General features: G+C 46.0%; 5 protein-coding genes across 5 annotated transcripts; 3 read left to right on the top strand and 2 right to left on the bottom strand.

Moving 5' to 3' along the window:
* Window positions 1–263: 263 nt before the first annotated feature.
* SERLADRAFT_412777 (uncharacterized protein) lies at window positions 264–2272 on the top strand (the record flags this gene model as incomplete). The annotated part of the gene is made up of 8 exons (XM_007313359.1): window positions 264–426; window positions 486–836; window positions 903–1127; window positions 1191–1279; window positions 1334–1532; window positions 1602–1737; window positions 1786–1917; window positions 1970–2272. 8 exons carry the CDS (start codon window positions 274–276, stop codon window positions 2152–2154), a joined length of 1470 nt encoding a protein of 489 aa, XP_007313421.1.
* Window positions 2273–2472: 200 nt separating this feature from the next.
* SERLADRAFT_445008 (uncharacterized protein) lies at window positions 2473–3173 on the bottom strand (the record flags this gene model as incomplete). Its single annotated transcript, XM_007313360.1, has 2 exons — window positions 2473–2950; window positions 3018–3173. One exon carries the CDS (start codon window positions 2935–2937, stop codon window positions 2473–2475), a length of 465 nt encoding a protein of 154 aa, XP_007313422.1.
* A 228-nt stretch (window positions 3174–3401) lies between these two features.
* On the bottom strand, window positions 3402–4781 carry SERLADRAFT_433177 (uncharacterized protein; the record flags this gene model as incomplete). Its single annotated transcript, XM_007313361.1, has 7 exons — window positions 3402–3559; window positions 3625–3760; window positions 3870–3899; window positions 3950–4038; window positions 4089–4252; window positions 4314–4459; window positions 4524–4781. 7 exons carry the CDS (start codon window positions 4779–4781, stop codon window positions 3402–3404), a joined length of 981 nt encoding a protein of 326 aa, XP_007313423.1.
* Window positions 4782–6464: 1683 nt separating this feature from the next.
* Window positions 6465–8528, top strand: SERLADRAFT_456579 (uncharacterized protein; the record flags this gene model as incomplete). The annotated part of the gene is made up of 8 exons (XM_007313362.1): window positions 6465–7009; window positions 7063–7137; window positions 7193–7454; window positions 7509–7747; window positions 7802–7878; window positions 7934–8011; window positions 8064–8247; window positions 8302–8528. 8 exons carry the CDS (start codon window positions 6517–6519, stop codon window positions 8391–8393), a joined length of 1500 nt encoding a protein of 499 aa, XP_007313424.1.
* Window positions 8529–11231: 2703 nt separating this feature from the next.
* On the top strand, window positions 11232–12077 carry SERLADRAFT_456582 (uncharacterized protein; the record flags this gene model as incomplete). Its single annotated transcript, XM_007313363.1, has 4 exons — window positions 11232–11473; window positions 11523–11806; window positions 11855–11973; window positions 12030–12077. Coding segments are annotated over 4 exons (630 nt in total), but the record flags the coding sequence as incomplete, so codon positions are not given.
* Window positions 12078–14938: the final 2861 nt, after the last annotated feature.

The raw sequence follows: 14938 nt of genomic DNA on the forward strand, positions 1-14938 counted from the left end.
TAGCATAGTCTTGGGGTAGAGACTGAGGAGCTCCGTAGTGCGCCGACATCGACAAACCGTAAGATTTGGCTTGAACGTGATGAGTAAAGGACAGAAAACGCCTGAATGATGCAATGCGACAGAAAGCTAAATGTTTGTTTTTCACGTCACGCCCTTATAAAGGACGATATGATAGGCGCTGAATAAGGCTTTTAAGGTGGACAGATAAGAATATCGGACTTTGAATTCTAGGGTAAATCTTGTGTTTGGACATGTTTATCACCATTTCAAGCCATGAGTTCATTGAAACCGCCTCTGCAAAACTCAGGTCGTCCACAAGAACCGGATGGAGCTGACTTGGACAAACTCAGGAAATGGCAGGAGGACCGCGTTGCAAGGAAATTGAAAGGAGAATACGAGTCAGCCGTATCGCATCTCGCTGACATTGTAAGTGCAGTCATTCTTGCCTGGTGTACCCCACCGAACCTCCGAATCCATCTTCCTAGGTCAATGAGAACCTGTCAACACATTTGCGGATCGCGACAGTACGCGTCCAAGGTGCCAAACACACTCGTCGGTCCTTCTTGGACTGGTTGGTCAACCCGTGGTTATCGCCGCAGCTTTCACCACTCGACGTGGACAAGCCTTCCACGCTACAAAATGTGCTACACACGGCCCGCGGCATCAGTCATGTTCTGCAAGAAACTGATCTTTTTCAGTCTGTCGAGGCCAAGATTGAAAGGAGTAGAGATATGCTTGCTAAGGAAGGAGATGTCGACATCATCTTCAAGACACGCGAAAAGGGTAGATTTTTTCTCAAGACATCTACAGAACTGGGTAACAGCGAAGGCAATGCCGTGCGTGACCGTGCTTTTACATCCAAGCCATGATGTATTTTTCTCATATCATATTCTGATGCTCAGAGTGCGACTGCACGCATACGTAACGTTTTCGGAGGAGCAGAAACTTTAGAAGCTAATCTCTCTCTTGGAACTCAAACCCGTCGTTCTTTTCATACTTTATTATCTATGCCCCTCTCGTCGTCCTTGCGAACAAAAGGGGAACTATCACTTTTTGCACTGGATAGGGATCTCTCGTCTTATGCAAGCGCTTCAGAAGGTTTGCGGGGTTTCAAGGCTGCAGTCAGGGTGAGCTAGGTCAGCTTATTTTCTTGCATTTTTATGTCACTTGAACAATTTCCCCGTGTTTAGAGCGATTTGCGATCCAGTGGTGTCCATGAGATCACTTATGAAGCAGTCCTCAGGCATATTGGAAATTTAATCCCGTCAGCCTCACCGAGGTAAACATAAAAAGTACTTCGTTTTGCGTGGTTACTAACTCTGATAAATGATAGTATAAGAGAAGTCGCAGGACAGACTTTGAAGTCTTCAATATCCCACAGATGGACACGAGACACGCGAGACGACAAAATAACGGCGACTCGTGGATTATACACCAAAGTCTTCCAAGAATTTGCTGGGCTTGGTGGAGACGCATTCTTCTATAAAGCGGAAGTTGAGGGCCAAGCATCACGAAGGGTGTTACCTGGCGTTGTAAGTTTTCCTTTTTTTTAAAAAATAAAAAAAACATCACAATTCGCGGTAATGAACGTATCGCTCTAGGCACTGTCTTTTGCAGCCCGTACCGGGTTTATAAGAAGCTTTACTCCTCAAGCTCCCTTTTCTGATAGGTTCCAGCTAGGCGGCCCTCTTAGTGTAAGGTCTTTCAGGGCCAATGGCATGGGTCCTAGAGATGGAGGTACGACGGTTGTGCGCGTCAAAGAACGGGGTACTAATATACTATCAGTGGACTCACTCGGTGGCGATATTTACTGGTCAACTGGCATTTCTCTTATATCAGACATTCCACGAAAGCCTCATTGGCCAGTCAAGTCCCACCTTTTTGTCAATGCAGGAAGACTTGATGTAATGGACAAATGTATGTTCTCTCTCTTTATCCGGACGTCTGCAATGTTGAAGATTCGATTTAGCTAAAAACTTGGCTGAAAACTTTTCCGATTGTTTGTCGAAACCATCTGTATCTGCAGGTGTAGGACTAATTTACCGGTTTGACCCCGTGAGAGTAGAGGTGAACTTCGGAGTCCCTATTGTCTCGAGTAAGAGCGATGGTGCACGCCGAGGCTTCCAGGTTGGAATTGGCTTAGATTTTCTTTAAAGGTAGATTTTTGGGAGAGTAACGTATCCGAGTCAATTGCATCGTAACGCAGTGAATAGATTCTTTCCTTGGTGGTCTTACCTCCTTGTCGGTGACTTATTCAGATTATTTTGCTCCCTTCGAGGTCAAATAGCTCGAATGAGCAACAACATGATTTTTGAGATGAAGGACCATGCGACTATATGTTGTGGAATATAATTATGCATTGTGAATAAGCAAGAACCTGAAGGCTTGAAGTACTAATGAATTGGTTTAGGCAAAGCTGAAAATTCTAGGGAGAGCAGAGACTCAACTAACCGGTGTAGCACGTCGTCAAATTCATCGAGCTCTGCAGATAACCTCCCCGTCCAAATTGAGCTGTAATGCTTCCCGTGCCTCCAGCCACTCGTGCTCCTTGCTTTTCGTGTGCACTACCGCTATCTCGCCCATGCCAAGCGGCTTGATCGTCTGCGCTCGTCTCCCAGAACACAACCGACGAATCTCCCCAATGTCCATGAATACCCGCCTACTAGGTTTGCTAATGAGCTCCATGCCATTTAACACAGGTCGGTCGTCGCGGTACTTGAGGTCTGCCCATATGCGACGTTGAGCATCACCCACACGGTTGAAGTCCTGTGGTGAGGGTGCTGCAATTGTTCCACGAGTGATATTTGAGACGAAACCGGCGCGGAGGAGGATGGAAAGGATGCCGAGGTTTTGCGTGGTGTGGTCGACGGCTATCCAACGGTGACGTGCTCTGAAGGCGTTTTGAACGCGGGCACAAAGGTCGTAAGGCAAAGGCATAGGATCTTAGTGACTTTCAATGATTCGAAGGGTAAGTATGTAAGGATGTCCAGGAAATATAACACACGATAGTAACTCACTCTGAAGATTCACTGGCAGAAAAGCTTTTGAACTGGATCTGTTTACCGGCTCCAGCTACCTCAGCCCAATTTTTGAAGGTAGAAATGAGGCTTCTACCTCAATATAAGTGAATTGCGTGGGTCAAGTGACGAGCAAAATGAGAACTTCCCTCAGTTCACAGTCGAAAAGAAAGTGTTGTCCATTTTTGGTCACGTGATGAATATAGTATAAGGTAACTTAGGATTGTTACTGCAGAGTTTCTCGACATTTTTCGTGAAAGCTACAGCATAAGAAGTACAAATGATCCTGTCGTCTATTTAATGTTTGGGTATAGCAGACAATCAAAGAATTCCATAATAATAAAAAGCTGTACATTGTAAATACCCCTACGTGTGTCCTACCTTTCAAGAGGCAAACCTAGCACGAAGAAATTCTTTCGTTTTATCTTCCATTTCACCGAAAATCTTGACGGCGTCTTGAAGTTTCCGATTTGCTTCTGCGTCAAGCTCCAGCGCCTTCTTTAGAGGTTCGGCACCATTAACAAGGTAGTTGATCTCTAAAACTGTCGCATTCAAATATCATTAGTGTCGGCGAGCAATGTCGGCAGGGGATACCATGTCTCCTTACCTTCTCTGCTTGCGGTGACGCCAATATTGACCTCAGAAAACATTTCTTCTGAAACAGCTGGTGTAGAAGATAATTTGTCAAGGACTGCTCCCGAGAGTGTCAAGTGGTCTGGACGAAGTCGAACGAGAGCGATAACCTATTTCGCGACATAATTAATAACATCAATGTTAGTTGCACAAGTACTTTCCTCTTCAGGGGTAACTATGCTAGATGAAGAAAATGGTGCGATTAGTCAAACAACGAACCGTATGATATGGTATGAGACTAATAGATACCTAGCAGGCATCACCAAGGTTTTTGTCCCTAGCGTTTGGAAAGTCTTTACAATGGCTTGTATGACGGGTACGACGGGATGCTCTTTCACTGTGTCCTGGTATTCCTTCCAAAGTCCGGGCTCGAAGTGCATGCGAAGTTCTTGAAGCGGCCATCAGGTGGTGTGTACTACAGAGAGATGAAATACATACCATTGAAATAAGGGGCCACATACAAACAACCTGCTTGTGATGCAGCCACAGCTTGCGGAACAGAGAACAGGCAGGTAGCTAGGGTGTTGATGCCTAATTTTGCTAGATACTGACAAGCAACGATCGATTCGGCACTAGTAGGGATTTTGATACAGACTCGATTTCTGCAGGGGAAGCGCTAAGCAGTGAATTGAAGACAGTTATCGTGGCGAGAGGGTGTAATACCTGGGAATGCCATTTGCTTCAAAAGTAGACACCAGATTCTTGGCATGCGCGATGGTTTTCTCGGTATCGAACGCGAAGGATGGGGATGTCTGCACAAGAACATATCCAGTGAGATAAGGATACACTTGTTTTGCTAATAGCACGGCCTAGAAACACAGATGGAGCGGCAACGTGAGATCGTTAGAACAAGGCAAGATGATACCAACACACCACCAGATCAATGGCTTTCAACACGCCTGACTCTTCTTTGATATCTATGCCAGTAGAATTTATGTATTCCGAGATATCTTTCAAGACATGAGCGTTTTCAGGGAGCACGGCTTCGTTGTGTACAATAGCCTGGTTTGATGTCATGTCACAAAACAGGGTCGATGAATCAGTGTGTCGAGTAGCAACAGCGGTGCTCATAGAGTCGATATCTACAGATACCAAAGTACGGATTTGACTCAGAAGAGTAGGATTCGACATGATGGAAAGCCTTAGTTCGTGAAGTTAGTCGACCGATATTGAAGAGAGTCGTTGGGGGATTCAGAGCAGGAGTAAGAAGGAAACTGGATCCTTATTTATGGCAATTCGTGGGGTATGAATCTCGATGCACATCATGCACTAGACCAACGGTCCGAGTAAATAACCATCATGTGGTGAGAACGCGATGATAAGATTGTTAGAAAGACGGCAAAAGAAGTAAGACAACGTCAACTGATTCACAACTCAACGTTACCAAGAACGTACTTTTGACTAACAAGTGCCCAAGCCGAGTGCTATCGCTTAACTAGGGCTGGGAAACGAAGGGCCAACACTGATAGATGGAAAGCTTGCTGGTGGTGAAAGCAAGGTCTGCTGACCCTTACGTTTAGCTCGGTGACCGGTAGCGCTCACCGCAGCCGCAGTGGCTGACCTTCAAGTTCTTGACCACGACGTAGTGATTGCCAGTGCTATTCGTTGGCCTTTTGTTGCTTTGCATATATCAAGCAACTATCAGAGTTGTAGTGAGACCTGAGCGCGCTCGAAACTCATTAGGGCTTCTGCTCTGTCGATAGGATGTCGCTGATCAACGACCCTAGGTGAGTTGTACCACAAGTATACGAGAACAAACCTAAACTCACTCGAATTACAGCTATCTAATACATAGGTTACGTTTATCTTATCTTCGCAACGTCGATGATCCATATGGCGCCCGTCTCATATCACTGAGCCCTTCCTATACTTCTAATCCTTACATCCTTGCTGCGTCTCTCGCAGACGTCGAACGATGGCCAGAACTAGCCATGCCTTCAAGCCCTCATGTCTCAGACGATGAGGGAGAGTCTTCTAATAACAAGATATCTTCATCAGGATTTCCTGGTGCCACTGGATTGCGACATAGTCAGACAATCATGGGACCAAGAAGATCGGGCGCTCTAGGCTTGCGTGTATCTGGGAAGCGGGCCTCTATATCAAAAAGGGGTTCTCTACGCTCTAGTATGGATATTACTGCAGACGCGACACCAGTAGCAGCCGCAACGCGCCCTAACCACTCGGGTTCGGTCGAGGCAGATACACGCACAAAGGTTCTGGATATCGCCAATGGTGGATCTTCATTACCATCCCATCCGACAGTGCAGCGTCGCGACGAACCACCATTGCCAGAATTACCTCCAAAGGAGCTGCAGTTCATACCTAAGTTCAAGGGAGCAGCAGAGATGGAAGCTCGGCGAAAGTTGCGTTTGCAAGCACGGAGAGAGCCTCCTTTGGTGGAACAAAAAGTTCCACAAATCACCACTGGAAATTTGAATCCAGAGCTTTCCTCGTCCGATGAGGGCGAGGACGGTCTGATGGACGATGACAACGACGAAGATGACGATTTCGATGATGCCCCACCCGGAGATGATAACATGGATGAAGCGGACGAATTTGATCCGTGAGCAGTTTTTTTTCGTTTCCTTTGTGTTCTTTTTGACATATAGAGGCGTGAAGCGACTTTGCAGCGACACGCACCCCTGGGGTAAATTCAGATAGTGCCTCAGACGTAATGTCTTTATTGTCAGGGACTGCATCTGCAGCCTCGATATCCAATCCTTCCGCTTTGGGGTCTTCACCTTACGTCGTACAGCACGCCCGTACGCGCTCTCGTCTAAGCCCAGTATCAGAAGGACACATCGCTGAGGGAGATGAAGGGTCTCCTCCTGATTCGCGCGGAAATCCCCTTGACTTATCTTTTGAAATGGTTACGCCTGTGCCCCCACCGGAGCAGTCGGCAGCACCATTGCGCAAGTCAGAGCTGCGTGCGCGAGGATCTACTGTCTCGTACCAGCCTGCCGTGCCTGCACCAGACATGACGTTCACACGGCGCGCGGTAGGGCCAGTTCGCCCACAAAAATCTGCATTGACAGCAGTGCTGGTTTCTTCTGGGCGGTCATCTAATCCATTCAGTGAATTGTATGCTGCCATTTCTGGACGAGGGGAGACTGCATCAATGGATGTGAAAGTCTTTTTCCCTCATGCTCAGAAACCTGCTGGGGAGACCATAAATCTGAATGTGAGGAAGGATGCAAGTGTAGAAGAGGTTATTGGGTTTTCGTTGTGGACATATTGGGAGGAAGGTTGGCTACCCAAGCTGGACGAGGACATCACTGACGAAGATGACCCTAAACTGTCCGCTGTTGGGTGGATCATGCGTATCGCAGAAGATGGGGAGGTGGACGAAGACTTCCCTCGTAGGTGGCGAAGTTCTATTTAGCAGAAACAAATCTCATTACTGTTTTTTCAGCACCTGATCGTACAGGGAAAGCCTCCAAATTCAACTTTGATGCTTTTGCCGTGCTTCAAGCCTCGCAAACACAAAGTATGTTTCTCACCCATTAACACGAGTACAATAAAATTGAAGGCATTCCAATCAGTACAACAAAATCTTCAGTTGGAGGCTAAGATACAGCGTCGACCATCTAGAGTTATGGCAGCACCCAAGAAAATAGAACCCGCTCCAGCTGCTGGTCTTGCTCCTCCTCCGATCTTCGGACCTGGTACAAGTGCAATGTCCAGTACCACACCTATACTTTCCTCTTCACTCGGTCCTTCATCAAGTCATGGACCACAGATATTCCTGCGCATTAGAGTTGCAGATACCGCTGATGCTGTACATATTTCGACCACTATACCTGTGTAAGCACAAATTTCCTCGTTTAACATTGAGAAAGCTTATGTATATAAATTTAGGTCGGCTGGGATGTACATGCAAGAGGCTTTGGAGCTGGTTTGTCGCAAACGCAGAATGGCCAATCCAAAAGACTATGCGCTGATATTGAATGATACTGATACGAGCATCTTGATTCCCTTGGATCGTACCGTGGCTAGTCTACAGGGCAAGAAAGAGCTCACGCTTTGCAAACGCTCGATGTTACCTCAATTAGGAATCGAACCTGAGCGAAGGGCCGCCCGGACGACAGATCCGAACGGTAAGAATACTTATTCATTGTATTCGCTTTCCTAGCATATTGATCGTTGTTCAGCATCGATATTCAAACGGATTTCGGACGTTCCTGAGGTTCAGATCAGCGCTGCAATGGACTTCACTGCGGCGTATAAGGTAAATTAGACAATTTACACGTTTATTCTCATTACTGAATAGGGTTGGCTATCAGAAATACACGATCTATAGGAAGATGCCCATGTTGACTCGCCAGGAACGCACGCTGGCAATTGATGGAGTCTACATCCATGTTAGTGCTCTGCCACCAGTCCAAATCTACTTTCTGATCCCATAGTGCCTAGATCATGCCATCTACAAACAAAGCCAAAGCTGTTTTCGATAGCGGAAAGACGACATCCTTCCACATCAAAAGCGTTGTTGGTTGCCAACAGTCTACGAAATCATCAACGATATTCAAGATAGTTGTACAGCGCGATAGTAGGAATAAAAGATACGATTTCGAGGCAGATACCCCAAAACTTGCCGGTGAGTCTTCTAAATTATCTCCGGTAATCTTACAGCATCTGATCTTCCATTTAGGTGAAATTGTCCAGACCATTCGAAGTCTGAAAGCTGCTTTGGAACGCTCGGGGACTGTAAACAAATCTCGAAGAAGTAGACACGTTGTCTAAGACGAGTCCCAGTCAGTCGTCGCGCGTACTCACTGCCGCTGTTTGCATTCCTATAACGATTTGGTCTCTGCGTGTATGATATTTAGTTTGTCCCTCTTCTTTTTATCGCAATGCATACGCTCTGCACTTGTTAAAGTAATTGAAAGGCGGCTAAAGGTATCCACAACAACGACGTATCACAGGCTGCCTTGGAAGCTCAAAGGGACTACTGATGGCCAACGATATTCGATAGACCTTAGAATGTGCAATGCACGCTCTAATGAATGAACACGTTGAGGGTGATTGCGCGATTCGCAGTTTAAACATTCAATATTATTAAATTTGGGCTCGTTCTATGATAATACTTTCCTTCTACTGTATGGTATGTTCCTCATCCGAATGTTCGTGTAATGTCAAGTTACAGCCACACCTTAGATCCTCTGATGCATGTGCTCTTTGTGCCCGTAATCTTCGGTGGTCACCGCATCCTCGAGGCACCGACTGGTCTTCCAGACACTTCTGATAACAGCCAGTATTCAGAACCAAGGGTCGGGTAATACTTATATGTGTACACAGGAGATAGTTGGGGCACTCACGGTCTTATCGCCCTCCTACAATACTACTGTATATCACGTCAATCACCACTGCTATCAGTCTTTCCGCGCCACCTTGACCTCCATGATTCCAAACATCTGCCAACATCTTCAAGCCGAAGGTTTTTGCACGGATTCATCGTGCAAACGGAATCACGACCTCAACGTCTGCAACGATTGCGGGATTTTTTGCACATCTGCATCTGCATATAGAGCTCACCTTGGCGGCAAAAGGCACAAAAATCGAGGGAGCACCTCCCCTTTTCATTGCTCAATATGCGATTCTACCATCTTCGGACCAACCGCCTGGGATCACCATCTCTCAGGCGTACGACATCGCAAGTGTGCCACTCGAAAAGGTGTATCTGCTGATGTTCAGCCCGTAACTCTTGATACAGTCTCAGGGCACGTATATTGCGGTATCTGTGATCGCCACATTCCCAGGAATAGTTGGTCCCACCATCCCCAAAATCCCTTGCACCTCAAAAAACAGAAAGTTGTTGCTTTCAAGACTGTCTTAGAAGAAGCAGTGAAAGATAAACACGGAATTATCGTTTCTGAGGACGTAGACTTTGGCATTGTTGATGTCCAAAGAGCCAACCAAGGTGTTATCAGAACATTGACCATCCAGAACACCGTTCCATCAGCACAGATAACAATCGTAAAGGCGAAATTATCATCTAGCAGTTCGATCAAATCAAATCCTTCGTGAGTCTCTTGTCTAATAGCTTTGAACTCTAGTAAACGCCCGGTATACTTCACAGGTTTTTTGTCGGTAGCGCACCTACAAGTGCTCAATTGAAATGCGGGAAATCTATTTCTGTTGCAATATCGTTTCAACAAGCTTACAACGGTCGCTATGAAGATCGTCTGGAACTTGTTTTCGAGGATAAAGTATTGCATCAACAATTTGTGATTGTGCGGCTTTTGAAGGGCGTCGTAGGTGATGTCATAGATCATGAGTTGCTAAAACCTGTAGCCCCGTTCAAACCTCCGAATCGCAAACGGACGAATGAGCTTCCGGTTTGCGACATTATTCCTGGTGTTCGTCCACCAGCCGTATTTGCCATACCTTATGTTATCAAGCTGCCGAAAGCGCAAATCCCCGACCTGCTCATGTCTGCCATGTCCACGGGAACTTCTTCAGAGGTTCTGAAACGCGTTGTAGATGCATTTTTACCTGGTATACTCAACAGCAACACTTTTGGTCGCCATTTCAAGAACTTGCTCTGGATTGAAGAATACCGCATGGAGTATGTATACAATAATTGACCGTTATGGTGCCTGCTCATTGTGAATTAGGCGAGATCTTCAAATGTATGATATCCTGGACGCGAAATTGGATAAAACCGATTTCCTCGATATATCGAGAAGGGGACAGGCTGTGGATAGAAGAAATGCCTATTACTAGTGCGTCAACTTGATTGACAGTATGAATACCCACTCAAACACGAGACCAGTCTTGGTGTTCCAGGATTGGCTGAGAAACGCCCAAGCGTGATCATTGGTAAGTGCATGGTCATCAATGGTTTTTCCGATATAGATGTCGTTATGACCTATTTGCTTAGGGGATCAGATATTTGTTCAGCCTCATGGAGGTCCCGAGGGGAAATGGTACGAAGGATGGGTGCATGTGGTACAAAAAGAGCGCGTTGGGCTTCGATTTAATAGGTCTTTCCAGGGATGGACCTCCCAGCAACGTTATAATGTACGCTTCAGGCTGAATCGGATACCACTGAGACGGCAACACCAAGCTCTCGATTCTGCTTTGATTTCGGATCGAATATTATTTCCTCAAACTCATCATATACTCCCGCCACGAGTCTTGGAAGGCATTAGTCCTTACAACCGGCTCATCGCTTCTAATCCCGCTCAACTATTAGCCATCACCTCGATCCTAGAACAATCTCCAGGATCTCCGCCATTCATGCTTTTTGGACCTCCTGGCACTGGAAAAACGATAACAGTTGTAGAATCTATCCGACAACTTCTGGATCACCACCCTGACGCTTGCATTCTAGCTACTGCACCCAGCAATTCGGCTGCAGACCTTATAGCGTCGCGTTTGGCTTCAGCATTAGACACCAACGAAATGTTCAGAATGTATGCCCCTTCGAGGTCCAAAGTCCAAGTTCCGATTGAACTGCAACCCTATACATTCGTGAAGGACGGTCTTTACTCCATACCAGCTATGGAAGAATTCCTCGAATTCAAAGTCGTCATTTCAACGTGTGTATCTGCGTCCATCTGCCACGGTGTAGGAGTTGCTCGCGGACATTTTACCCATCTTTTTGTTGACGAGGCCGGTCATGCGACAGAACCAGAAGTGATGATTATGATAAAGACTATGGCCGATAATAATTCGAATGTAGTCTTGTCCGGCGATCCGAAACAGCTGGGTCCAATCATCCGGTCAGGGGTGGCCCGTGAGCTTGGCCTGGACATCAGCTATATTGAAAGGCTCATGACAACGGAAGCTTATGATATGCGCATTTATACTGGTACTACGTGAGCACATTATTCTCTGGCACGTGTAAGTTGACTGACATTGATACAGGGTCGTCAAGCTAGTGAAGAACTTTCGATCACACAAGATTATTTTACAGTTCCCCAACGAGCGCTTCTACGGCAATGATCTCGAGCCCTGTGCAGATCGCAAGATTGCAAACGCTATGTTGGGATCATCGCAGCTCGCGACTAAATATTTCCCTATCGTCTTCCATGCTGTCCATGGTCGGGACCAACAAGAAGCATCGTCACCCTCGTTCTTCAACATCGACGAAATAACTCAAGTCAAAACGTATGTTGAAGCACTTCGAGCCGATAGACTTTACAGAGCCAGTAAGTGGTTCTCGTATCTATATATCTCAACTTGAAGTATTTTGTTAGCCGACGATGATATTGGCATAATCGCTCCTTACCATGCCCAATGTTTGAAGCTTCGAGCGGCTCTGAGGGCTGTTGCTGATAGTATCAAAGTTGGTAGTGTCGAAGAGTTCCAAGGACAGGTTCGCTATACATTCATTACATTCCCATGGTTTTCTGACTAAAAGTTCGTCTGCAGGAACGGAAGATAATCATAGTATCGACTGTGAGGAGTAATCGTGATTTTGTTGGGTATGATCTTAAGCATACTCTTGGGTTTGTGGCAAATCCTCGCCGCTTCAACGGTAAGCTCTTACTATTTCCATGCTGCATAAGCTCCCTAATTCATAGTAAATGTACTCTAGTCGCGGTGACGAGGGCACAGGCCCTACTTATCATTGTTGGGGATCCGAATGTTTTGTCCTTGGATCCTCTATGGCGTTCATTTTTGAATTTTATTCACAATGGCGGGGGTTGGAGAGGTCCTCCCATCACCTGGGACCCTCAGGATGAAGTCTCGTTGGATGATGACTTATGTGGGATAGTGCGTGAGGGTGGTATGGAGAATATGAATAGATTCACCAGGAGGATGGAGATTCTTACCTACTCGATGGCTCAACCTGGCGACGAGGAGATTGATGAGGCGGACATAAACATTGACAGGCCTTGGAAGGACAATGAATAATGTCTGGCGCCCCTATGGAGAAGCCGTGATGTTGGTTCTACTCGTACTACTATCCCTTGGTTGTTTGCTGACTGTCGACGCAGACTCGGACTGCTTGAGCACAAGTTTGTGTCTTGCATAGACTGATCATGACGCAATTTGTTTTCTGATAAAATTGCCTAATATTTATATATCTCGATCTACGAACGTAAAGTATCTTTGTTGTATATAGGTCTTGCCAACAATATTTTGATATGCTGTAAGACTCATCCGGGATCGCAGTAGTAAATGTGCATGAATCTCCGCTTCTCCTTTTTGATCTCACACTCAACCACAGTGAACTCACCCATGAACGGTAATCAAAATCAATGAACTATCGAACCATCGTCATCGATGCTAGCACATGACGATGCATACTGACAATGACCGTTGATATCTTCAAATTTCTCAACGAACTTCAAATTCGCATTCGAATTCGAAGTCCTCGAACTGACCGCGGCAGCGCTATTCCTAGCGGCGGTATTTTTCCCTAGCCTGAGAAAACTCCGAATTGTAATGTTGAATCGAACATGTTGTACCAGTAATACCTCCTCACATTCAGTGGAAATATCGCGCAGACTGCTATGGGCAATGTTGTCGAAATGCACTATTAGGATGATGGAACTGCAACATACTTTTCGAGGGTACTTATTCTGGCAAAAGTGGGTCCAGTTACCCAAACCAAAAATTACACCGTGACTGTGTCAATAGCCCTTTTCGTGTTGCCGTACTTGCCTCGAGGCAGAATCAGGCTAAACAAGTACCCTGAACTGTCCTCTACAGTTAGAGCAGAGCGCACCATCCCCCCACACATTACTGTGGTCATCCTCCTACTTTCAGTAGCGTCTCCATTATGCTTGTCAAATACTGCCATCAGCTTGAGATACAAGGAGCCTGCACGGACCCCAATTGCACGGAATACCACGATATTCGGATCTGTGAAATTTGTGGCGTCTTTTGTTCTTCCACAGCGTTTTACGAAGGCCATATTGCAGGGAAGAAGCATCAACGCAAGCTACGTGGTGACTCATCTCCGAGTAAAATCCCAAGGCTTTACTGTCCTTCGTGTGAGGTTATCGTGGGTGGGCCAATCAGCTGGAAGCAACATGTGTCAGGTAGGCAACACCAAACAAAATCGACTTTGAAGGGAGCTCCTGTCGCAATCGAGCCTACGGAGATAGTGGAAGAGGGGGTGTTTTGTGCCATCTGCGATAGGTATATTTCGCAAGGTTCATGGCCCGATCATCCCGCAAGTCATGGTCACCGCAGAAAGGAGGGCGTTGTGGCTTTCAAAACCGCAATGGGAGAGGCAGAAAAAAACAAACATGGTGTAACCGTCTCTGATATGGATTTCGAAGTAATCGAAGTCGAAGATGCTGTTAGAGGTGTCTCAAAAGTTCTCACTATTCAAAATACTGTTCCATCTGCTCGGATTTCTGTCATCAGCACCAAGCTTACTTCAGGCGGGACTGTGCCATCGTCGTGAGTATGCTGCATTTGTTACCATGCTATATTTTCGAATCAATGGCTTTATCTCCAGGTTCAATATCGCTACCCGCATTGCTGGTGTTACATTAACGTATCACAAGGAAATCAATGTTACTGTATCGCTACGTCAAACATATGCCGGTCGAACTCAAGATCGATTAGAAATCCTTTTTGAGGACACTATTCTTCAACAACGTTTCGTTATCGTTCGATCTTTACGGGCCATCATAGGCAGTCGTGCTGACCACGAACTTCTCAAACCCAGGGCTCCCTATCAGCCACGTCAACAAAGAGCTAGACAGTCCGAAAAAGAAGTAATACCTGGCGTTCTTCCTCCTTCACTCAAGGCTATACCCTACGTTGTCAAACTACCACAAGCAAAAATTCCGGGAGATTTGTTTGTCACTTTGTCTGAGGGAACGTTCACCCAGATCTTGGGCTCCATCAAAAGAGTTTATTTACCCAAAACTTTTGATAGTGCAACATATGCTCGTCATTTCAAGGTTTTGCTTTGGGCAGAAGAATTTCGTATGGAGTACGTAACCTGCAACTATTCTGTTAACCAAGTTTTAAAGTGTTTTCACATTAGGCGTGACCTTGAACTCTACGATATTCCTAACGCACACCTACGAGCGCACTCCACGTTTGATTTTTCCGAGGTTTCCAAGGCAGTGGTAGCCAGAAAGGACCCATATTACTTGTTAAGTTGTCATTACCATTTATATTATGCTAGTGTTGACTTACTATGATAAACAGTCTTGACGTCCCAGGTTTGGCTGAAAAAAGGCCGAGTGTTCTGGTTGGTCAGTACTGTCAGACCTTTCTAATTTTTCCTTGATTCTCATGATATGTCAGGTGATCGGATTCTCGTACAAAAACATGGCAGTCCGCAAGGTCAATGGTTTGAAGGAGGTGTT

This window comes from Serpula lacrymans (genome assembly GCF_000218685.1).
Source record: "Serpula lacrymans var. lacrymans S7.9 unplaced genomic scaffold SERLAscaffold_2, whole genome shotgun sequence".
In the NCBI taxonomy this organism is placed as follows: domain Eukaryota; kingdom Fungi; phylum Basidiomycota; class Agaricomycetes; order Boletales; family Serpulaceae; genus Serpula; species Serpula lacrymans.